The 23,446-nt window shown below is 39.2% G+C and overlaps 5 protein-coding genes across 9 annotated transcripts; all 5 read right to left on the bottom strand.

Annotated features, from left to right (window-relative positions):
* Positions 1-161: 161 nt before the first annotated feature.
* snx27b (sorting nexin 27b) lies at positions 162-7,569 on the bottom strand. Of its 3 annotated transcripts, none has more exons than XM_077598030.1 (13): positions 6,850-7,569; positions 4,739-4,970; positions 4,370-4,562; positions 4,131-4,195; positions 3,934-4,038; positions 3,788-3,866; positions 2,797-2,960; positions 2,630-2,719; positions 2,253-2,402; positions 1,689-1,817; positions 1,554-1,613; positions 1,333-1,395; positions 162-702 (listed from the first exon to the last, which is right to left on the bottom strand). In XM_077598030.1, the coding sequence occupies exons 1-13, from the start codon at positions 7,191-7,193 to the stop codon at positions 589-591; spliced, it is 1,788 nt and encodes a 595-aa protein (XP_077454156.1). In that variant the 5' UTR covers positions 7,194-7,569; the 3' UTR covers positions 162-588. The 3 variants fall into 3 exon arrangements, with proteins under 3 accessions (XP_077454156.1, XP_077454157.1, XP_077454158.1); XM_077598031.1 differs by having other exon boundaries at positions 1,347-1,395; XM_077598032.1 differs by lacking the exon at positions 6,850-7,569 and adding an exon at positions 6,561-6,640.
* Positions 7,570-8,261: 692 nt separating this feature from the next.
* Positions 8,262-9,684, bottom strand: LOC144072759 (uncharacterized). The gene is made up of 4 exons (XM_077598041.1): positions 9,532-9,684; positions 9,127-9,286; positions 8,738-9,043; positions 8,262-8,655 (listed from the first exon to the last, which is right to left on the bottom strand). Exons 2-4 carry the CDS (start codon positions 9,259-9,261, stop codon positions 8,356-8,358), a joined length of 741 nt encoding a protein of 246 aa, XP_077454167.1. The 5' UTR covers positions 9,262-9,286; positions 9,532-9,684; the 3' UTR covers positions 8,262-8,355.
* Positions 9,685-12,017: 2,333 nt separating this feature from the next.
* Positions 12,018-16,213, bottom strand: LOC144072760 (protein S100-A1-like). The gene is made up of 3 exons (XM_077598042.1): positions 16,046-16,213; positions 14,383-14,541; positions 12,018-12,871 (listed from the first exon to the last, which is right to left on the bottom strand). Exons 2-3 carry the CDS (start codon positions 14,518-14,520, stop codon positions 12,713-12,715), a joined length of 297 nt encoding a protein of 98 aa, XP_077454168.1. The 5' UTR covers positions 14,521-14,541; positions 16,046-16,213; the 3' UTR covers positions 12,018-12,712.
* Positions 16,214-17,075: 862 nt separating this feature from the next.
* Positions 17,076-19,456, bottom strand: krtcap2 (keratinocyte associated protein 2). 2 transcript variants are annotated; one of them, XM_077598765.1, is made up of 5 exons: positions 19,297-19,456; positions 18,250-18,404; positions 18,082-18,145; positions 17,434-17,500; positions 17,076-17,341 (listed from the first exon to the last, which is right to left on the bottom strand). In XM_077598765.1, the coding sequence occupies exons 1-5, from the start codon at positions 19,298-19,300 to the stop codon at positions 17,221-17,223; spliced, it is 411 nt and encodes a 136-aa protein (XP_077454891.1). In that variant the 5' UTR covers positions 19,301-19,456; the 3' UTR covers positions 17,076-17,220. The 2 variants fall into 2 exon arrangements, with proteins under 2 accessions (XP_077454891.1, XP_077454892.1); XM_077598766.1 differs by having other exon boundaries at positions 18,250-18,401; positions 19,297-19,436.
* Positions 19,457-20,604: 1,148 nt separating this feature from the next.
* LOC144073129 (transmembrane protein 107-like) lies at positions 20,605-23,354 on the bottom strand. Of its 2 annotated transcripts, XM_077598718.1 has the most exons (6): positions 23,116-23,279; positions 22,868-22,971; positions 22,461-22,528; positions 22,288-22,388; positions 21,369-21,465; positions 20,605-21,246 (listed from the first exon to the last, which is right to left on the bottom strand). In XM_077598718.1, the coding sequence occupies exons 2-6, from the start codon at positions 22,952-22,954 to the stop codon at positions 21,186-21,188; spliced, it is 414 nt and encodes a 137-aa protein (XP_077454844.1). In that variant the 5' UTR covers positions 22,955-22,971; positions 23,116-23,279; the 3' UTR covers positions 20,605-21,185. The 2 variants fall into 2 exon arrangements, with proteins under 2 accessions (XP_077454844.1, XP_077454843.1); XM_077598717.1 differs by having other exon boundaries at positions 20,605-21,465; positions 23,116-23,354.
* Between the last annotated feature and the right edge of the window lie 92 nt (positions 23,355-23,446).

The following is a 23,446-nucleotide window of genomic DNA, read 5'->3' as shown; positions in this document are numbered from 1 at the left end:
ATGATCAACTCATCAGCAAGCTGTCCAGAAGGTTCATACCGATCACGGTTATTTGATTCAGGTGTGTTGACGGAGGGAGACATGGAAAACAGACTAGATAGGGGCTCTCGAGGACCGGACTTGGCCACCCCTGGTTAAAGCCAATAAAGCAGAGGCAAGGCTGCATTATGAGATTCTTTATCTTGTAGCATATTATAAAAGTCAAAAGCTGCTTGTTGCCTTATCTTCAGTTATGCGTCTGACAATGAGGTTTACAGTGTCTATCTACGTGTCCTTAGTACCTCTTACAATTGATTTGTGCATTTGCAATCCATGTTACAACATACCAGAAATATCTGCCAATCATCTTTCTTTGCTCCACACTTTCAACATTTCCCTTTGAAAAGTCACAAAATACCTTGACTGTTCATCTCGGTCTTTTAAGGTTAAACTCCTTCACTTTGTCCACATTTCAGTCATGTTGTTCAAAGCATGATTACTATGTTCTGTTCTGCTTCTTTGCAGACGTTTGCTGGTCCATCTGTATGGGGATTGAATGTCTTTTAGGTGGAATGCGACCATGTCCTTAACAAACGAGTATCCCTGTATTTAGAAAAGGGCCGCACTGAGCTGAGTGATGGACTCGGATACATAGTCAAGAGGTAACGATCTCCCTCGCTGAGTGCCCCCATCCTTTCGGTGCCGCAGCAGCTGGAAAACATTCTGTAACAGCAAGCAAGACAATGTCAGAAACTAATCCTGTGAAAAGAAAGTGATCATACACTGTAAAAAATGTATCATCATGTTTTCTCACAACAGAAAACAACACTCCAAACCAGACTGACAATGACACGGGCTGAAAATACATAGGTGGGGGTTGAAAGACACAGCAGGTGGAACATTTATTCATAATCATATGGACAGCACACACAAGGGAAAACAAGCCCAAAACCCAAAACATAACATGGATAAAACTTCCAATTTAATCTTGCTGAGATTTTAAATAGATATGACTTCAATTCTTAGGTTTTCTTAAGTCACTAGTTATTTTGAATATTTGTGCAAGTTAACCATATTATCTTGATAAAATGACTCCAAGTGTAGTAGCAAGTGTGTGGGCAATAGTTTTTGAGTAAACTGAATTTAAAATGTTAAATTGTGTGACCTTGACATTTTAAATTGTGGTAATTTGGGCTCAATCTTAAACTCAATCTTGCACTGGCATTTAATAGTTGGTAGTTTAATCCCAAGATTCCTTTTACACTTTTAATTAAACATAAATGCATTAAAACTTCATTTTTTTCAGTGTATGAAACTTTTGCCTATCGAGTCTGACGCAGGCATAATTTTTACCTTGACACACATACCATCGTTGGAGCAGTTCTTGTTGTCTTTGTCTGTGGCCTCCTCTGCTACCTAATGACATCAAGAAGAGTGGTTTAATTTTGAATTATGCTCTTTTTTTCACTCTGCTCGGAGCCCGTTCTGCTGATCCAACATTTTCAAGAGTCGATTTTGAAGTGGAAAAGCTATCCGATTGTCCAGTAGAAACATAGCCAAGAGTAAGGGCTTACCTCTTTTCTCCATTTTAGCTCGCAGAAAACTCTCTCAAAGCATTCATGCATGTAGTTAAACTGGAATAACAAATTAGAATTTAGTTCTAGTAGAAGGCAATAACTCAGAGTTTCGCGACAAAAGAAAGAGCTCACATAAGGTGTGAATATCTTGACCCAGCGAGGCTTCTTCTGCCCTCGCGCATACTCGAAGCAAAAGGCCATTCCCTCTTCATCGGTGTCCCACCGCTGCATTTCCACCCACTCAAAGGCAATAACTTGGTTCTGTAAGCAAATTGGACTCCATTATTATAGTTTCTGTCAAGTGTTCTTTTTTTATCTTTTTCAAAGAAAATTGATTTAAAAGGTAGTGGCTGTGCGTAGAATGAACCAGTCACAGTAAAAGTCATGTTTGAAGGGAGTGAGTATACCCTGGCAAACATTTAAATTGCCTTTCCCATTGAACTCTAAATCAAGTTAAAAGTTTCGAACAAATTGTAGTTTTCTTTTGTTGACAAGCAGAGGCCTGTAGATTTTTAGCAAATTTGCAGTTTTGAAAAATGGTTAATATTCCCTCCACTTTGTCAAAGGCAGAAATTCTATCCAAAGAAAAACTGCCCTAAAGTAGAGTTTTGTTCAAAATTGTGCCTTATGAGATGCTTAGAGACTAAAGTCGACAAATATATTTTAGTGGACGCGGCAAAATGTAGTCAGCCTTGCCTCAAGTGTTCCCTCCTCAGTGCAGGCGTGCAGCTTGAAGTGCTGAATGCTAATGGCCGCGATGACATGGCCTTTACGTCTGGAGTCGCACGAGCAGTGGGGGAACAAGATTTCATTGTAGCCAGTGCAGCCACCTAACAAAGCTAGATACTGTGAAGAGAAAAGTAGAGGTTAGTGTACGGTGAAACAGTTCGAAACAAAAAAATAAAAACGTTGATCTTTTCAACTCAATTTACAAACAGATGAGCCAAAATCCACAAAAAACACTTTTAATTTGAACTACTTGGAGTTTAATTGGACTTGATTATCCACGTTTTAAGAAAGGTGTACTCTAACACAACTTGCTTCAGTGTGCCTGGTATGTGTGAAATTCTGACCATGGACATATTCTTTTGCTCTGCCATCTTTTGGAGCTGGTAGGACTTCTGCTCTACTTTGATGAAACCTTTCATCACATCCTCCAAAGCCTGTGAAATAAAAAATATGTTGTTTTTTTTATACACAGAGAGAGAAAGCGAAAGAGAGATCATAGCACAACACACACCTGGTGGAAGAAGTAGCAGACAGCAAGTTGGTTATCATTTAGCAATGACTCCTCTTCTGTAGTGAAGAGCCACTTGCGCATTGTCAGGCAGGTTCCCGGGATGGCTGATGTGTAGTTTTGCACATAGAGCTTGTGGGGGAACTCGTTGGGAGCAAGCTTACGTACTGAACAAAAAAGAAAGGGGAGGATTCAGTGCAAGCCAACAAATCCAACATACGGCAAAACATCCAATTTTTCCAGTTTTATCCAACTTTACAACGTCTTTTTCTTGAGTCTGTATCTGTTTTTGCTACCGCAACCGAGATGGTGCCGTTCAAGTGGCAGCCGGTGGCGGTAGCTCCGTCCACTGTTGTTCGTTTTGTGCTTTTGCTGGCTTTCTGTCTTAATGATTTGATTTGGGGAGTCTTAATGATCCCATTTACTTTGATTTGCTTTGTACTTTGATTTGCTTTGTACTTTGTGCTTTTGCTTTGTTGTTCTGTGGCCTTTGCAACTGTACTGTCTAACTTGTAACTATGTGGTTTTTTTCTGTATCTGCATTCCCTCCTTCTTGCTACTGTCACAATGAAATTTCTCGAATACGGGATGAATAAAGTTATCCAATCCAATCCAAAGTCAGATGCAAAAAGTTATCAAAAAAAGATACTTCAAAAGTTTGATTTTAAACCTTAATCATGTGTAATGTCTGCAGAGAAGGTAAAGTCTCATGGGACATGTTTGATATTTTCGGCCACGAAATATTGCACCTGCCTCACTGAGTTACCAACAATTGGTGTAAAACACATCTATCTTCACATGGCCAAAACTTGTCAGTCAACTGTACATCTGTGCTGCATACGAAAATATAGCCAAAGATGTTAAGCTTACACTCTGCTTTCTTCTTTTCAAAATGCTCATTCATTTGGCCACACTGATTTCCACTTAAGGGAAAATGTGAGTGTGTAGCAATAAAAGAGTGGACCTTTGGTGTTAAATTATAAAATGCACTCACAGAAGGTATCGTTGATGACCTCAAAGAGTGCAAAATAGCTGGCCGTTATGCTGTCCATCCCGAGTTTTATGACCAAAGCCTATAAAAAAAAAAGGAGAATATTCAAGCGTCTGGGAATAATGAATATATAGATAGATAGATTGTACCTGGTAGACCTGGTCAGTGGTGGAATTTTTGCGAACCCGAACTGTGAGCGTGGTCTTATCAGGAATGGCTATTCTCAAGTCTACATCCCAGACACCATTGTAGTTCTGGAACCCAAAAAGGAAAATATGTTTTGCGGCAACATTAGACAGTGCAACTAAAGATATATACACATTCATAGCAGGCATTATTCACTTACTTCATCTGAATCAGACAGGAACTCCTGCATAATGTCACTTTCACCAATGACTCTCACAGAACAAACTGCAGATAAACACATCATAAAATCTATCCTCAGACTTAACTTAAAGAGTATTGATGTTTCCACATGCGTCTATCAACTTTCATTTCTTTATGAGATGCCACGAGAATTTTGTATCAACACTTGGATATCATTTATAATGTGGCTACTATATTGGCAAATATCCAAATTCTCACCTCTCTCCAGATATTCTTCCAGCCCTCTGCGTCGTGCATCCAGCTGCTGCTCCGAAAGGGTAAAAGGCCACTTCCCGGGCAACTTGGGAAACGTGAAGTTGGAAAACTCTCTCTTTAAGTTTTGGTGAAGAATCACAAACTCTCGGTAGCGTTTGGAGCACAACTGCCTTCCTGCCATATGGACATTATATACCTGGAGGAAGACAGCAAGTATATTGAACATACTTGGGTTGAAATAAAGATAACAGGAAAGCATATTTCCCCAGTCGTAAACACTTTTATTATTAAAGGTCATCAAACATTAGAGCTATGATTGTGTCCAGTCAGTGAGCAAACCTTCAAGCACTTATTCTCCTCTGAAGTACTCACCACAAACTTCTCCTGGTGAAGCTCTGTATGTTTGTAGCTGGGCACGGAGATGGGGACGGCCTGCTTGTCAGAGTAGTCGTAACAGGACTGGGCAGAGCCATCGTCCCCGACATCCAAACAGTCGACTTCCTGAGGTGGGACCGAGAGCACCGTCAGGACCAGCTCTCTCTCTCCGGCCCGGATTAGGTCCACCACCTGCTTGTGCGTTGCGCCTTCGACATTCACTCTGTTCCTATTTCACAGAAGACAAGTAGAAAAGTCAAGGTTGATAAACATTTTTAATAACAGCAATCATAAAAAATATAAACATGGATAAATAAATAATCATGAGAAGTCGTTAAAGCAGGTGCTTATGCAATAGCAGCTAGCTAAAACTGGTCTTTTGATCACGATCATGTGTTTTGAGCTTAATAATAAGTGCTGATGGATAACATAATGGTCAGCTTGACCACAGAGACAGGAAATGATTTCAATGGAACTTGTGACTGAGAGCTGATCTGCTGGCAGCTCTATTACTACATCCCTTAGCACAGTATTTTACAATTATGCAATGATACAACATATTGAAGTCCAGATCTAGAATGGGATAAAGCAGGGAGAGAACACTGGTAGCACTTCTCTGCTCCAGTTTTATGATTCCAAAGGCCCCTAGTACAGTGACTTTTGGTCATGCAGATCTAGCACTTGGCACTGTCATAAAGTCTGTTCTTTTCCCAATTTTCTAGAACTGATTACGTTTCCATGTACTTTGATAATCTCTTTTAAGGTTGTTTCTTACGTAGGAGTTAAAAAAAGCATATTTTAGTCCAACGTTCTTTATTAACAGAAAGGGAATTACCCAAGTTTAATATTTGCTTTTTGGGTGACCCGGCGGCTGAGTGGTTAGCGCATCGGCCTCATAGTAGGGCCCTGGGTTCAAATCCAAGTCGGTCCACCTGTGTGGAGTTTGCATCTTCTCCCTGGGCCCGCATGGGTTTTCTCGGGGTACTCCGGATTCCTTCCACGTTCCAAAGACATGCATGGTAGGGTGATTGGACACTACATTGCCCCTAGGTATGAGTGCGCGCATGAATGGTTGTTTGTCTCCTTGTGCCCTGCGATTGGCTGGCCACTAATTCAGGGTGTCCCCCGCCTCTGGCCCAAAGTCAGCTGGGATAGACTCCAGCACCCCCCGTGGCCCTAGTGAGGATAAAGCGGTTCAGAAAATGAGAAGAGAATATTACTTTTCAATTATTCTCTAATTATCAAGTTCAATTCACTTACAATCATCAAATAAATACTCTTTAATAAGGAATTGGTGTGTGGTTTACGCAGGATGCAGCTTGATGTGCACAAACATGTTAGAGTCAATTATGATTAATTTAATAAGCACAACAAAGAGATGAAAATTACCCGGCTCCGATACGCACGTGTTGTATATTCAATGGTGATATCGCATATGTACTGAACTTCACAAGCACCCAGAAATAAAGGGGGCACGAAACAGCCAAGTGACCCCAGGTCACTCGTTGAGAAAGCGTCCCGCAGTAGCTAGCCAATGAGACGGTACATTTGTCACACCAGAGCCAATCATGGATGTTACTGTCGTTCTAATAACCTTGCCCAAACACACAGACACACACAGATGCTCCACACACACCTCTCCATAGCAACAGTGTAACATCAGCAACCAATAACCATGTAAATCTGAATACGGACGCTTGGTAATACTGATTAGAGTGAAATGGCTTGTCGGTGTATTGTACAAATAATACATGATACAGCTGTATTGGATGATGTACGTGTGTTAGAGGAGACGGAACTAGTAGTGTGATATGAATACCTAATGACCCCCGAATACTTGCAGGCACAAACAACCCATTCATCAACTCAGTAAAGCAGGGGTGGCCAAGTCCGGTCCTCGAGAGCCCCTATCCAGTCTGGTTTCCATGTCACCCTCCACCAACACACCTGAATCAAATAATCGGGATCGGAATGTAGCTTCAGGACAGCTTGCTGATGAGTTGATCATTTGATTCAGGTGTGGTAGTAACTGGCACTTGCTGTCTGTCGCGTTGCATTTGTAAACAAACAATATCACGGTTTCCATGCGAAAGCAAAAATGCACTTACACTTCAAGAATCCTGTCCCCTTTCGAAATTCCGGCTCTGTCGGCTGCACCACCGGGGAGAACCGCGCTGACATGCTGCAGCGGGGCATACAGTTCCCCGTTAATGCTCCGGAGTTGCCCACCCTCACTAACTTGGCCCCGGACGTTAAAACCATAGCCCGAGTCGGACTTGACGATTCGGATCAGCCGTGGGCCCGATGTCACGATGCTGTTTGGGCTCGTCAAGCCGCTGCCGCTGCCGCAGCCGCCGTCGGCGTCCGGCGTAACGTCGCCGCTCCCGGTTCCGTTGCAAGCTGGATGCTGAGGCAGCGATGGACAAAACTCTTGCCCCTCGACATCCGCCATCTGTTTACAGCACTCGTGCCATCTTCCCCGTTTCGGAAAAAAAGGGAAATAAGCGACGGATATTAGTCGAGTTGGGGCGGGCTAATCAGCTGTGTTAGCAAAGCCGCTAAACTGTCAGGGAGAACGGAAAATGCCGAAAGAAGCCGATGATCTACGAATCCGCGCCTCGGCCTGTTCAAGAAAGATCCAGCAGAGGTCGCTATTGTTCGAGTTCAATTTTCCGTTGTTTGAGCCGAAAACGACGTTCATTTTACGTCTCGCGGCCTCCTACCAAAAAGAAAAACGTCAAAAACGTTTGACGTCGTCTCAACTAACGTATTAGTGCCACACAGGATGCCCATTTTTTGCATCCACTGTAATACTTGACTAAGACACTAATGGGAACATACAGCAGCTTGAAACAGTTTGGGCAACCCGAGAAAACTTTGTATATTTTACTGCAGACCTGGCCAATTAATTCCACAAAGGGCCGCACTGGGTGCAGGTTTTTGTTCCAACCCATAGGAACAAACCTTTCCACCAATCTGGGGAAATCAGTGGATTGCAGTCAGGTGCTTCTTGTTTCAGCAGAAATCTAATTAGTTAAAATAAGGGAGTTATATCCTGACATTTAGGAGCACTGAAAGGTTATAGTATTGACCACGTTAATTTTTTTAAGTAAAAGGTTATAGTTAACATTACTTTTCTGAAAGAGTGACGAAATTACTTTACTAGTTATTCATTCATATACCTGTTTTCTCTTTGGGTATTTCAGCCCCACTGCTGCTTAGTACATTTACATACATGAACGGTTCTGCGGCATGGCTTTTTGTGCAAAACACAATAGCAAAAAAAGAAAATACACACAAATATGAAATGACATAAAGTCAAATATAACATGACTTGATCTAATTATCTGACAAAAGCATGTTGGAAATGGAAATTTCTGCCAAATGTTAAAATTTTAAAACTGAGGAAGAAAATGTATCACTTCCATCTATGAGATATGTGATCATATCATAAGATCCTTGGTATGACAATTGGAGATGTAATACAATTATTTGCAGTATACAACATAAAAAGACAGGGTCAACATTTAGACAAATATTTATTGTTCAATTGTGTTGGTTCTGCTTCAGAAGTGAATAATAAATGACTGATGATTACAGACCTTTTTTTTTTATTAATCATCCCCTCTGCCTCCTCGGCCTCCTCGGCCTCCTCGGCCTCCTCCTCCTTTGCCCCCTCCACCGCCTCTGCCTCCTCCACCGCCTCCTCCTCCTTTGCCCCCTCCACCGCCTCCTCCTCCTTTGCCCCCTCTACCGCCTCTTCCGCCTCTTTTGCCCCTCCTGCCAGTCTTCTTGCGCATGGTTTTCAAAATGTCTCCCAGGCATTTGATGTACTCATTGAAGGACAGCTCACCGTCACTGTTTGCATCCAGCTTGTCAAAGAGCTCGTCCAGCTTATCTGCCTCAAGCTTCCCCTGTGGACACACAAAATGGGCCACTTCAATAAAACACAATTGCATCTGGAATTAAGAATGACTTTACTATGTTGTTACATACAGCAAAACTGGAGGAATTTATTTCGCTGGTCGCTAGTTCCTTAAACTGCTCCCTGCTTAAACCATCGCTGCCCTCGCTAGAGTTTGTCTCAAAGAATTCGATGATATCTTCAACGCAATCGGAAATAGAAGGTGTGTCTGCGTCTTCCTTGCGTCTATTCCTACCACCTCTCCTGCCAGCCTTCTTGCGGAAACGTTCAATTATTTCTCCTATGCATCTGATGTACTCTTCGAACGTGAGCTCTCCATCACCGTTTGTATCCAGCTTGTCAAAGAGCTCATCGACATCAATTGACTCAAGTTTCCCCTGTGGACACATAAAACAGTTCACTTCAATAAAATACCATTGCCTCCTGTGTATAAAATGAGCTTGCTGCATTGTTATTTTACTTGATATTCGGGGGAACTGAATGTGCTGGTTGCCAGCTCCTTAAACTGATCTCTGTCCAAACATTCGGTTTCCTCACTGGCGTACTCATCGAAGAAGTCGAGGACATCTTCAATGCATCTGTCAAAACGGGGCATTCTTGCTTTGGTAGGGAAAAGTAGCCTGTTCCCGGTTAAGGTTGTGCAGAAAAAAAGCATCGCATTAGTTAGCCGAGAATGGTTGGTTAGGGTTGGAAATGTTAATTGATATGAGTAGGTGAATAAAGAATGCAGATCCTGTAGATAATATATATATATATATATATATATATATATATATATATATATATATATATATATATATATATATATATATATATAATCTACAAGATCTGCATTCTTTATTCTCACATGTTCCTCCGTACTTACGGTATGCCGATAGAAATGTTGTTTGGTTCTGCAATGAGAATGATGTGTGAAAGGTGTGGTATCTGCTTTTAAAGACAAAACAACAACCTGATGACAAATGATCACATGCATTCACACAATAAGCTGGTTCAACCCCTTGGTGGTTCAACTCCCCTTTTGCAGGTTTAACAGGTTTGGGTGTGCCTCTTCCTTTAGGGTTGGTGCAGACGTCCACATATGTATCATTTTTTATGTTGTATCAATCGTTTTTGTGTCGCGGAATTTTCGCTTGAATGAACTATACTCCGGGAACAAGAAATGACTTATCAATGAAAAACGTTTATTAGGCACTCTGTGCAGAGGTAAGAGACAGACATGCCACCCTGTAAAGCAGCCAAGTTTGCCTCCCTTGGCCTAGCCTTGGGACCTTATTTCGTCCATAACTCTCCCAATGGTATGTACTCCATTTCTATGGGAACTGTTGGGCTATGATAAACAGGTGACTTTGCCTGGAGTCACAGGTCTAAACCTGTCCAAACAGGTTTGGAACAAGTTTAATACATTTGGAATCCCACGGACGAAGGACATTCACAGTCGTAACCAAGGTTACAACGTTTGGAGTAAAGTAAATAAATAAGGCAAATAAGGCATAAGAATAATTTCATGCCAATACAGACCAGAAGGAACGTATTTTGGATTTTAGTAAGACATCTGCTTCAAGAAGAAAATACCAGCAGGTGCAAGCAAAAATGAGGGATATCTGGGGAGTACGAAAACAGGGGAGACACACACTGACAAAAGGCAAACATAACAAAGACAGAAAACACGCCAACACACACAAACACAGGGTTAAAATAGACAGACAGGGGTTGACTACAATAACAAAGACCTGGGTCACGCAAGGGAAAGAGAGCCAGAAAACACACATCAGTTGACACTCGTATACAATCAGGTGGACAGGACAGACAGGAAAAAAAAACAGCCAGTGACCAAACCCAAGAAAACATGACATTGTGAATGTGAATGGTTGTCTGTTTCTGTGTTCCCTTAGACTGACTGGTGACCAGTCTAGGGTGTAGATACGGGGTATGTATGATGAATGAATGATGTATGTGTGTGTTAGCAATTTCAGACTTCGAGAAAGCATGTAGTAAACTTTATTGGTGAGCTGCCGCCCCACCTCTTTGAGTTCTGGCTCAATGCCGTTTTGGGTAATTATAATTAATAGTAGGTTGGTCGGTGGGAGACAAAATTGTGGAGGAACGACAGTTGCTGGAAATCAACACCCAGTTTAAACCGGCTTGCGCCCCACCTTTTATGGCATTCACTTTTGTCTTGGCTTAAAAGACTTCCTTGTCTTCTTGACTTTCTTCCCTTTTAAGATATCCAGTATATTTGGTAGTATCTGTTACAGTAACATCAGTAACAAAACAAAACAAATCCAGCACTTTTTTGTTTTTTTTTGTGTGGTGTGTTTTGATACTGGTTTTGGAGTGACAGGAAACATGTTGAATTTTTATCAAAGTCCTTGACCTATGGATAACTGGAATCGATTCCTGTACTGTACATTAATATATGGTTTAATATAGCATGAGATAATATATGGTGAGTGCTCTACTGACTTATAACCTTTTTTGTTTTTTATGAATGATTTATAGAAGAAAGTTTGGGTGTTTGTGTCAGTGATTTTAATGATAAATAAAGGCATAGATGTTTAACTTGTCTTAAAATTATGCATTTTATTTATTTTTCATTATTATTATTATTCATTGCAAGGTTTTATTAACAACAGATGAAAAACTTGCTCAAAAGGAGTATTAATCTTCATTGTTGTTTGCCCCTGTCCCCTTTCTTCATTTCCCTGCCTTCCTCGGCACCTCTTATGTTTGCAGTAATATGCCCTTGTCAGCATTGAAATGCATGCGGTGTACTCTGCAAAGATGATTTCACAATTTACATTCTTGTCCACCTTGTCAAAACGCTTATCAAGGTCGCTCAGGTTGAGTTTCCCTTGTGAAACAAGTTGAAATACCAGTAAACTTAAAGCGTTATTGAAAAGACAATACGAGACTACATCTGGAGTTCTTAATATGTATACCTTATTGACATCATTTCCTTAAACTTTTGCTCGTTCAATCAGCCACTGTCCATACCATAGTGCTTTACAAACATTCATTCATTTTCTGAACCACTTATCCTCACAAGGGCCACAGGGGTCGTTGGAGCCTATCCCAGCTGACATCGGCCGCGTCGTGGGGGACAACACCTTGATGGCATTATCCAATTTAGCCATGGCAACTCAGGGCTTAAAGTCTGCTTCTTGTAACTGCACCAAAGGAAATGAAGATGCCTACAAAAAAAACAAACCTATGCAAGCACAGGACGATCATGCAATCTCAACACAGGAAAGCAGGAGCGCACCAGGTATTGAACCTTAAGCTCAGAACCGTGATGCAGACATGCTAACCAGTGTTCCACCGTGTCACATGTCACCGACATTATACATGTTGAGTTGAATTGAATGCTTTTATTGTCATGATACAAGTATAATGTGGGGTATAACACATATTCATGCATATACGGATGGACAATCAGACAGACACTCATGGTATGCACACCAATGAGGTGTGTCAGCCTGGAGTGGAATTTTCCTCTTAGAATTATTGTGCCTGCTCTCTAAAGTAATTTTGAAATGTCAACAATGACTCATGCAGCCCGCCGGCTGAATGGTTAGCGCGTTGGCCTCACAGTGGGGGCCCTGGTTTTAAATCCAGGCCGATCCACCTCTGTGGAGCTTGCATGTTCTCCCCGGGCCTGCATGGGTTTTCTTTGGGTACTCCAGTTTCCTCCCACCTTCCAAAGACATGCATGGTAAGCTGACTGGACACTTTAAATTGCCCCTAGGTGTGAGCGTGAATGGTTGTTTGTCTCCAGTATTACAGAAATAACAGGTCCATAATGACACACTTAGAATTATTAGTGTTGTTGTTTAGTACATAGGCAAAAGAAAATATTCTCAGTAAAATTAGATCTGACTGCCAAAGAATTTTGTGGGCCCCTGCCATTTATCGACTACATGCTTATCAATCGTAATGGTTCAAAGAGAGTAAGAATAGGGTGGATGTCTTATGCAGCAAAATTTCAGTAACAAAAATTCAGTCAAACGTTTATTAATACTTCTTAGACTAGCATCTGTTTTTTTCTATTGTTTTCCCTTCTTCTGGTGCAGCACATAGCACTTCTCACATGCCATGGAGAGGCCTGCAACCAGGGGTAGGAACTCCTCAAAGTCCAACTTGTCATCTTTGTTGTGGTCCAGGTCCTGCAGGATGCAGTCCACTGTTTTGGGGTTCTTTTGAGTCTGGAAAAAAAGAAAGATGAGGCTTGGCTCAAAAGCAAGTCAGATGATCTGGGTTCATCTGTTAAATTCTTTTTCTATGAATTGGAAACACTTTTTCTATCATTATTAAAACTTTGGCGGTGTTGTACATGTGATGATAACATGACCAGTAACATTTAACATTATTAACCATAAAAAAGACGAATTACTCAATTTTCCGTATTTCTGTGTTGCTTCACTAGATGAGTATGATGCTGGAAATGTGTGTGTGTGTGTGTGTGCGTGTGTGTGTATTCTAATAGAGAAAGACTTTTGTTTTGGCTGCTATTCTATACGTAAATGGTACATTAAAAAACAAAACCCCTTTCTTATAAGGCAGTTATGTAAGCTGTCACTAATATATCTTTAACTTTGGCTCAACAAATGTCTTTTTTTCTAGAAGGGTCACTTTTTATGACCTGTAAAACCCATCCGGTACAGTTGGAGTACAAAAGTAGGTGGCTTTCTGCACAATGTTAATAAATCATTTGTTGAAGCACATGTGATGTGATTAAATGAATACTCTATTTATTAGAGTATAGAGCGCAAAATTTTGTGCCAAAAAAATGAAGCAAAGTTCGGGTGCATGTTATACAATATACAGGAATCTCGGTGAAACTAAACATTGCCCTCCGCCGTTGATGTAAAACCTGTCTTTGTCCGCCAGATGGGGCGCGAGAGCCCATTCTATTGCCCAGTGCTCACATTTAGAAAAAAGAACTCAAGAAGAATGGAATCTATTTTTTTGGTGAATCTGATGATAATCAGACTTAGATTTTTTTTAAATATTATGATGAATTAGACTAAGGATTTAAAATTGTAAATTCCATTGAGGAATTGTAGAGGATTGTGTTCATACTGGTAGTTCGTTTTACCAGGTTTCTGTACCATATGTTGTGAATAAATGTTTTGTCATGGTGACATGTGTGCAGCAGAATTTGCCAGTTACCAGTACCGGTGCAATCCTTGGTGTGAGCTGAGAAAAAGTGAAAAAAAAATATTGATACCAAATTTTGGTCACAAATTATAGGTGTGTGTTATATTCGAATAAATATGGTTATTTCATTATATAAATGTGTTGTCAACTTTTTTGGGCAACTTTTATTCCATCCCTTTCCTGTAAAGAAATCCTCATTTGTGAATTGTGGGTGACCAGGATAGCCTTTTGAATGGCAAACACTGCTGTAAAGAAAATCAATTCACATGCGTATTCACTCCTACAGGCAATTTTTGGTCTTCAATGAATCACATGTATCATTTCTAGAAGGGAGGAGAAGAAAACTCACAAGCATCTCTACAGAGGAAAGCTGAACCCAAGATTAAAACCCTGATCTTAGAATGAAGAACTTTGAGGTAGACACACCAACCACTTCACTACAATACCACAGTGCTTCCCATAGATTAACCCCACTGTAATAATTAAGAAATATTACATGTTGGCTGCAGAGTGAAGCCAGGATGTAAAAGAAAATGACAAATGTATGTGTTCTAACCTTGAGAAAGGTGGGTAACTCTGTCTCCAGCAGTTTTTTAAGTTCTTTTTTGCTCAGCGTCCTGCCGTCGCCGTCGTCTTTGGCGTAGCGGTGGAAGATAACAATGAGGTTCTCCATGCATTTTTCCAAGTCAGTCATGTTTGAAATGACAGTTGAGTGCTACCAAAATGAATGAATAAGATTTGTAATGAGAGGAATACACGATTGAGGAATATCTAACATTTGGAAACAACACGATGAAACACAAAAGTTAGTGAAAAAATGACCACTCTTTCAAATAGTTGTATTGAGTATGTTTATATTAAGATAGAATGAAATGCTGATCCTGCACTAGTATTATGGTGTTTTCTTCTATTGGCTCATTTGACAAAAAATGCCCACTGGGATGGAATTATCATATATCGGAAACATTTGTTGTTCAAAGTAAAGACAAAACCTCATAAAGACAGCGTGTTTTCAGTCTTTCTAAATATTGATGGAGTATTAAAGTGATGATATTTTTCGTTATATCATATTAAATCTTGAAAAAAAATCACTTAAACATGTTCCAATATTTTTAAATTATAAACCTTATAGTATCAAATGTAAAGAATTAAATAATAAATAACTATTTGAAATAAACACAATCATCAGCATCATCAATAATAATAAAGCATTTAATGCTTTTTTGGGAGACTGAAAATTGTATGTAAAATGTATACATACTAAGATAATATTATTATTCTTTACTATCTATTATTTTTTACTTTTAGTTTATTATTTAATTATAAATATTTTCAATTAGTAAATACAATTATACAATATAATATTTTAATAAAAAAAATAATGACATTAAAATCAATAAAACCAGAAATTCCCTCTTGTTATGGCCTTTTTTAATTATTTAATCGTATTTGATACGTATCCTACAACTGACAAGAATGGACGGCCAATACATTCAAATTGAGAAAATGCCCATCTTTCTTTGCCATTGACGAGGCTAGACGTCCAATTCACTTTGACTGACAAATAGGGGATAAACAAGGAAAATATCGTTTTAATTGACTATAATCATATGAGATATGTATATATTTGAACGGTTACGCACACATTGGCAACGTCAACTAAAGACCAGCCCATTATCTTCTGCAGCCAAACTAAACATTGCAACACGAAGGGAGGATACGTGTGTTGCTTACTTTGGCACTGAAAGGAAATCCTTTTAGATTCAAGCAAATGTTCCAGAACAAACGGACATCCTTAGCTCATGGCTGCAGCCATTTATCCCTCATCCGCCCTTTTCCCTATTGGATTTCAGTCAAACAAAAAGTCGTAAAGAAATCAAGTTAAATATTTTTTTAAAAATACAAAAACTATAGGCGATAACGTTTAAACAAAGGAACAGGAAACAGAAGGCCAGCAGCAACTTGTCAAGGATTTTTAGTAGTTGTGATGAACCCGCAAAAGACCACTTAATGACGTGGGATGACACACCCGTTTGCCAACATGGACACTTTATGCGTATAAGAAAAAATGTTTGAAAAACGACTCGAATCTACATCGGAATTTTTAGCGTTTCTATCGATATCGCTCCTCGGACGACCTTAGCTAAAGTAAAACATTGAATAAAAATAAAAAGGCAATCTTTCGATCCAAAATGTCGAATGTAGACGAAATGACTCACCAGACGAGGAGAAAGAAGGCAGGCTTTGTGTCCAAAGGGAGGTTGGAGAGAAAACAGAAGTTCACAAGAAGTTTAGATGAGTTTATATAGTGAGCCGGCCGGACAACGCCCCAAATGAAAGAAGAAGGGAGGGAGTGAAAGCAAATACTAGTGTGTGTCATGGTGTCTCCACACACCCCTTTGAGCACAACTCCCCCCAAAAATGTGTGGGTTTTTATCTCTTGCCACTATGTATTCCAAACCACAAGGATTTTCCTATGCAGGAAAAGTTAGACTACATATAGTATTAGGGTTGGCGAACACACGGCTCTCGAGCCACATGCGGCTACTGGCCAAAATAAATGCGTCTCTTTGCTTCTTATATTTTGTATATATTGTGGTTCTTTGCCTTGTTTCATGTTTCTCTTATTTTTTATTCTCTCTTAGAACTGTTTTGTAAGGGGGAGAAAGTGTAATGTTGAGTAATATGGTTTTAATTGTTTGTCTGTCTGTTTTGGCAGGTCACTGTAGTGTGGGTCTTTGACTCTCAGTTTAAATTTTATATATTTTTTTGCTTTGTGTCTTGCTACCAATTCAAGGTGTCTCCCACCTCGTGCCCAAAGTCAGCTGGGATATGCTCCAGCACCCTCTTGTTAATAGTAACTAAATCTCACAGTATTATTTTCAGCCAGACCCTATTTTTAAATCAATAAACACTTTTTTTAATATGCCGTGTCCTATTGTTTACACAACTGCACCTGGAGAACAGAAATGGACCTTAAACAAATTGTTCTTGCCAAGTTGTGTTACAGTTGTCCGGAATATTTTTCTAAAGCTAAAGAAATAATAATGATCGAAGGAATGAGTGTGAGTGCAAACGGTTTCCATCTCCCTGTGTCCCGCCTGATACCCATAGTTAGCTGGGATAGGCTCCAGCACCCCCCACACCCCTTGTGAGCATAAGCATTTTGGAAAATAAATGTATCTATTTTCCTCTTGGGATTTTTTTGGTTTGTTTTTTATCAGTCTGAATAAGACAGGACACATCCAATGGCTTTCGTTGTTTAATTATAAAATGACTTAAGGTGAACAAACAGGAAAGTTGCGGTGCAATCATTTGTTTAATGGAACATTGATATGGCTGAACAAAGTTCCTTGGAAAAGTGGGTCATTTCTTGTGGTTAATCAGTTCTCTATTAGTTCTTCCTCTTGCCCTTGGTGGCCACCTTAACAGGCGCCAGTGCGGGTGCGGTCGCTTGGTAGAGGGCAGCAGATATTTTGTTGATGTAGTACAAGGCGAAAAGGGAGAAGATCAAGCTGGATGGAAAAAATGTTGGCGTATTTAGGGATATTAAAAAAATAGATAAGTACATTAGAGGATTTTAAATGCTATAGAAAAGGTGACTTACCAAGTGGTGATGCACACACGATGAATCAGACCAGATGCAAATAAGGACAGGCACAAGCACACCAAAACTGCAAGTTGAAGAATGTTACTCAAGGAGAGTTAGCAAAATTATTATTAATATTGTAAGATGAGTTTAAGTCAAGTGTAAATGTGTTGGTGATATTATTATAATAGGCAGTTTTAAGCATCTGTAGCATTTCTGCCTCACAGCTCAGAGAATTCAGGCAGAAATCTAAGGCCTCGCCTTTGTGCGATAACGTGGATATTTTCCAGATATCCCAGCTCACTCCCACATTCCAAAAGCTTGATTCAACTTTTTGGAAGTACTGCGATCAAGTATGAGCATATTTGCCTCACGCTTAAAAAATCCTGTTTTGGATCTCAATTTTCTTCTTTTACACTTGGCAAAATCGTGCGTGTTAGGTTTAGTTAAGATGTGTGAATTTAAGCCTGAATGTCATAAGATATAGTTTGCATGTCAAGTACTCTCGCAGGTTAAGTTTTCTTTCTCCTCTTTGATGAAATACAGTATGCAAAATTAAATATGATAAACCCAAACAAAACTACTATATCTTAAGTTTGAACAGTTAATATTTACTCTGCAATAAAAAAATAAATAAACCAACAAAAAAAATCTTTATCAGCTTACTTTCTGGAAAGATTTTGGCTTGGAATCCTTTTCCAAAGAACAGATTTTCCAGATTGCTAAACGCCTGAAGAAATAAAGTTAAGGTTGAACTTTTGTAGAGCAGAAGCTCATATAAATATTTTAATAATAAAAAAGTCAAGTGATCAGTTCCTTGGATAAAGAGGATACAGTCAGAGAGCATATGAAGAGGATGGAACCCAGGAAACCCCCCAGGATGGTAAGCCACTCCGTGGATGCCAGCTGCTTACTAAACATCTGCATGCCGGCAAATACCAGCACCGAGAGCAGACTGGACAGCACCAGGGAAGCACCCGTGTTTACTGCTGCAAACACACACAAAAAAACACACACCCAGAAGACAGTCAGCTAGTTAGTAGTTTGCTCAGGGCATGGTATTGGTGATAATTTGACCAATATTCTGGTAAACTTTAGTAGAATGAGACGGGAATAAAACATCAAGAATTACTTTGAATTTGCCACAAGCCAAGTCTTGGTCAACAAACAAAAATGTCATAATTTTTATTAAGTATGTACATAAAGTAGAATAAACAAAACTAGTGGCTGTAGCGTCCAGCCAATGAAAACTCAGATGAATTGATCTAGGGTTGTTTGGTTTAAATTTGATGTTAGATCAGTAAAGTTGACCGACAGACGGAAAAACTTTTAAGAAGAAATACAAAAAAAATGTTTGTGACTTAAAACCTATGGATATTGACTTAAAGGCGTTCTACATGTAAAAATAAAAGTCATACATGATCCACTACATGTAAAGGGTTCTGCAGAAGGCTGATTTTATGTGGTGCGATTTAATATATTTTCGTAAAATACGTTGAACATTTTCTGTGATATAATATTGTATTACAAATTCAGTTTTCCCCTAACCAAAACGACGAAAAGTATTCTCATTTAGTTTACCTTCAAGTTAACTAATGACACGTCAGTGCTCGAGCGGAAGCCTTGCAAATGGTTAGCTAATGCCATCGCTTTACCAAGCACGTAAACGCCGTAGTTATGTCAATAAAGGTCCTGCGTTTTGAATAAACCTTCTATTAATATAGCCAAACATTTTGTGCAAATACTTCTTTCGATCGGTGGGTTTGTTAACCAGTTCCCTAACCAAGCTAGCAGTACACGGAGCAAATGTCCAATCGACCTGGGAGTTTGTTCACTGTTATGCACTTAATACACTTCATTTATTAAACGAATAATACATACCCATGGTTAATGGTCAATTGCGATTTTCTGTTCTAAAAAAAGAGGCTAAATTTCCCACTGACGAACTCTCCGAATGCGTATCCGATTGGGTCTCTGGAAAACGGGGGAAACATTAAGACGGAACCATAAACGGTCGGAACTATTTACTTGTGGGACTCGTAGACTCGTATCGTGCGTGTTATCTATCTATCAAATTAGAAAATGGGATAATAAAAACGTATATAGCCATATAATAAAAAAAAAATTGATGATCTAAAAATACAATCAAACTAAAACAACTTATATTACTGTAATATAGAATAACATTTAAATAAAAGACCTTTTTCATTCATTTTCTGAACATCTTATCCTGACAAAACCCTACTAACCCTAACCCTATTCCTAACCCTATTCCTAACCCTATTCCTAACCCTATTCCTAACCCTATTCCTAACCCTATTCCTAACCCTATTCCAGACCCTATTCCCAACCCTAACCCCAACAGGATATACAACACCTACAAATGATAAGGTTTAGGGTTAAAACAGAAAATCACAATTGAGAGAATTTTTGGGGTTTGTGCAATGGGACACTCGGATTCGCCTTCCTTCCAAATTGAGCTTATTTTTTATAGCCAATTGGTTTTATGCACTTTAATTTTTATTGTGTAATTTGTGTATTTTATTTGAGATTTTATGTATTTTTACATGTTTTTAAAGCACTTTTTTAAAGGTTTTATTTACTTACCCAACTTGGCACTTAATTTGAGCACCAGCAATTAACATTTACCTTGGAATGTCGACCGACCTTCCACGGTCCTTTTGCCTCCTTCTGGGGTCCGCTGCCATTGACGTCTCCTCTCGTCCAATTTTTTTTAAAAATAAAAAGGCATTCAGATCTAATTTTGGGATGGTGATTTTAATATATCTATTTACACATAATGTATTTTAAACCCAGTTAATTTATAGATACAACAATATATTTGATTCATTTTCTTTTGGGAATAGTAAAACCATTTTAAATCATTTATATTTATAAACCAAATACAATCACTAAAATGATTATAAAACATTTGAATCAATTCCTGATTTTTATTAAAAAATTTAAAAATTTATCTCTTTTTACACAAATGTTATATGTTATATACATTTCAGCAACACAGTCGCAGTAAACAGTGACAACAATACAAAAGCAATTCCCGTAATATATAAAAATCTATCCTCCTTCTCTACAGCACCAGTGCCCAATAGCGTTATAAGCACATCCAAAGACTATGATTCACATTTACGATCATAGCTAGGGATAATTTAATCTTTGACAAGCCTAGCGTGCATTTCTTGGGAATGTGGATGAAAGACAAGATTACCTGTAGAAAAGTGTCGGAGTTAATACATATACATTCAGCGTGGCCAGTGCTAGGAGATGTGTATATCCTCCAGCCTGACCAGTTTGAATCCCTGGCTGCCTCCCACAGATGCGCTAGTTTTATTGACAAAGATCATGTGACATAGATACAAACTTTAGGTGGGGAAATGTGAACAAAGAAATGGGCATGTCATGGTAGATGACGCGCCCCTAACTAATAGGTGTCATGATGGAAATTTCCACTAGGCTATGCAAAATTCTATTCTAGTGACTACACTAAATTAACCAATTGATTAATAAAAAGGATAATACATTCCATATTCCACAAAAAGGAGAACATGCAAACCATACAAAGGAAGGCCAGACCAAAATCTCTCAAATATGATCATAAGGCTGCTCGCTACTCCCAAGTAAACAGAATAAATCGATTACGAAAAATGCTTTCTGTAATGTGCGCCCACATCCACTCCCATTTGTGGGAATACACACTTCAGCAGGCTTTCATTGTGGCTTATTTGCCAGTAAAAAAAAACAGTAATGAACAATCAGAAGCTAAAAAAACAGTAATGAAGAATGAGAAGAATCTCCATGACGGCAGGCAGCACACTGAAGGAAAACACAGAGATTGACATGGTGATCACACGCCAATATTATCATATTTTTGGTCATGGCCGTGAAATGGGACACAAAAAATACAAATCGGCATAAATGGCCTCACATGTACCAACCTGCAGGGAGCAAAAATAATCCAATATGTCCAGCACTCCCATTTTTCGAACACGAAATGAGACAAGGAGACAGATGCGCCGCAGTGGACTGTCAGTGCTGGGTGATGTTGATGTGTCAGGAAAAATAAGTTGGTTTTGTAGGGGGGCAATGGAAAACTAACCTGCAGAATGCAAGAATCCACCAGTAGTCGGCGCAACCCAAGTCCTCAAAAACAAAGAAAATCAGAGCCACTGCGGCACTGGCATGGGTTCCCGTTGCTGTGTAGGAGTCATGAAATGTATTCAAGTCATTTCGAAATTATCGAAAAAATCCAAGATGGCGGCGTTCTCACAGGAGCCAGTGGCAGTAGCGCTGTACACTCTTATGTTTTTCGTGTTTTACAGTCCTTCTATCTTTTTTTTAATTACATTTTAATATTTCTTGATACATTCCTTTTTACTTTAGTTTGTACTTTATACTTTTTACTTTAATGTTTTTACAACTTTCCTTGTTCTGTTAGCCTGGCTTCTTTCGGCTACTTCTTTTTTGGAACCATTCAGCCATGCCATGCTTGTTTTTCCATTTGTATTATCTTTTCAAATCTCTGCACATTACTAACGTAGCTGAGCATGATATAGTGACATAGATTGGATTTAGAAAGATAAAACCTCATGTAAATTAAGTCTTTGTCTGCCATTGACGGTGATAGAAGTCCAATTCTTAAGATAGTTGAATATGAGAAGCCAAAGATAAGCACTGACCACCACATATCTGTGACATCAACACAGCCGTTTTAAAATCACTGAGCACGACAATAATGTTTGAAGTTTGGGCAAGAATCAATCAAGGCTCCTTGGCCGTTGGTGAGGTTCAATTACACCGTTTCGGAATAAAATTAAAAAGAGGAATGAAAACATTAAAAGTAATTATAAAGGATACACAAAAGGCCCTGGTTGGTGTTGAACATGGACACTCCCGAGAAAAAGCCAGCCAGCTCAATTGCGAATAACACAAGTGTGACCGATAGCGCTATGACTAACCTGTAAGACACATGCATGCATTAGAAAATGATGTAATTATGAGAAATATTATGCATTGTATTTACCCCTTACTTTATGTCCTCACTGTTGTATTGCTCTTGTGTGAACTCCAAGGGCAGGCAGGCCTCCACGTTATATTCCTGTCAAACCGGAAACACTTGGGATTAATCAAATAGTATCTGCTTCAAGTTCTAAAGTCTTAATGATTTGATTTCGTGATTCTTAATGATCCCATTGACTTTGATTTGCTTTGTACTTTGTGCTTTTGCTTTGTTGTTCTGCGGCCTTTGCGACTATACTGTCTAACTTATAACTATGCCTTTTCTTGCTACTGTCACAATTAAATTTACCGAATACGGGATGAATAAAGTTATCCAATCCAATTTGAATGTATTAAGTAAAGCCTCGTGACTCTTGCCAATTGAACATTCTAACATACTTGTCCTGGTTAAAAAAAACACAAATGTTCACAAATGTACCCTTGTCTGAAAGATGATGATCACAATCAGAAGATGAGCAACGATGGTCAGGAAACGTGCAGGAACAAGGCTGCTAATTGCCGACATCTCAGTATAATAAGTACCTTTTAGAAATTAAAATGACCATTAGTGATACAATGAATGATTTATAGAAAAAATGTACAGAAACATTATGGCATTTCGCGATCGCTAGTAAGTTGAATAAAACTGCAGGCAGCACCGTCTTTAAAATTCAAAAGTAAATTCACCTTTTAGAATAGAGACGCAATCAAAAATCACACCAAACGCGAGTTTTTATCCATCTGCTCCCACCTAAAAATGCCTAAATGGCACTGTAGCAACCGGAAGCCGCACCGTTGCTACAGCAACTTCAGAATCAGTGCATTCATTATTACCAACCGGGTAAAAACACTGACCAAACGGTCTTGTTGAAGTTTCCGAGGGGACGACAATTGCAAGGGAACATTTTAAATCGTTGCTTTCATCTCATAAGAATGCTGCCATCTACTGACGGTTAAAACAATTAGGCCATGGGATTTTTTTTGTATTCGACATAAATGTTTTTTTAAGTCAACAAAC

Source organism: Stigmatopora argus, chromosome 4 (genome assembly GCF_051989625.1).
Source record: "Stigmatopora argus isolate UIUO_Sarg chromosome 4, RoL_Sarg_1.0, whole genome shotgun sequence".
NCBI lineage: Eukaryota > Metazoa > Chordata > Actinopteri > Syngnathiformes > Syngnathidae > Stigmatopora > Stigmatopora argus.
This window is presented reverse-complemented; position numbering and strand designations above follow the sequence as displayed.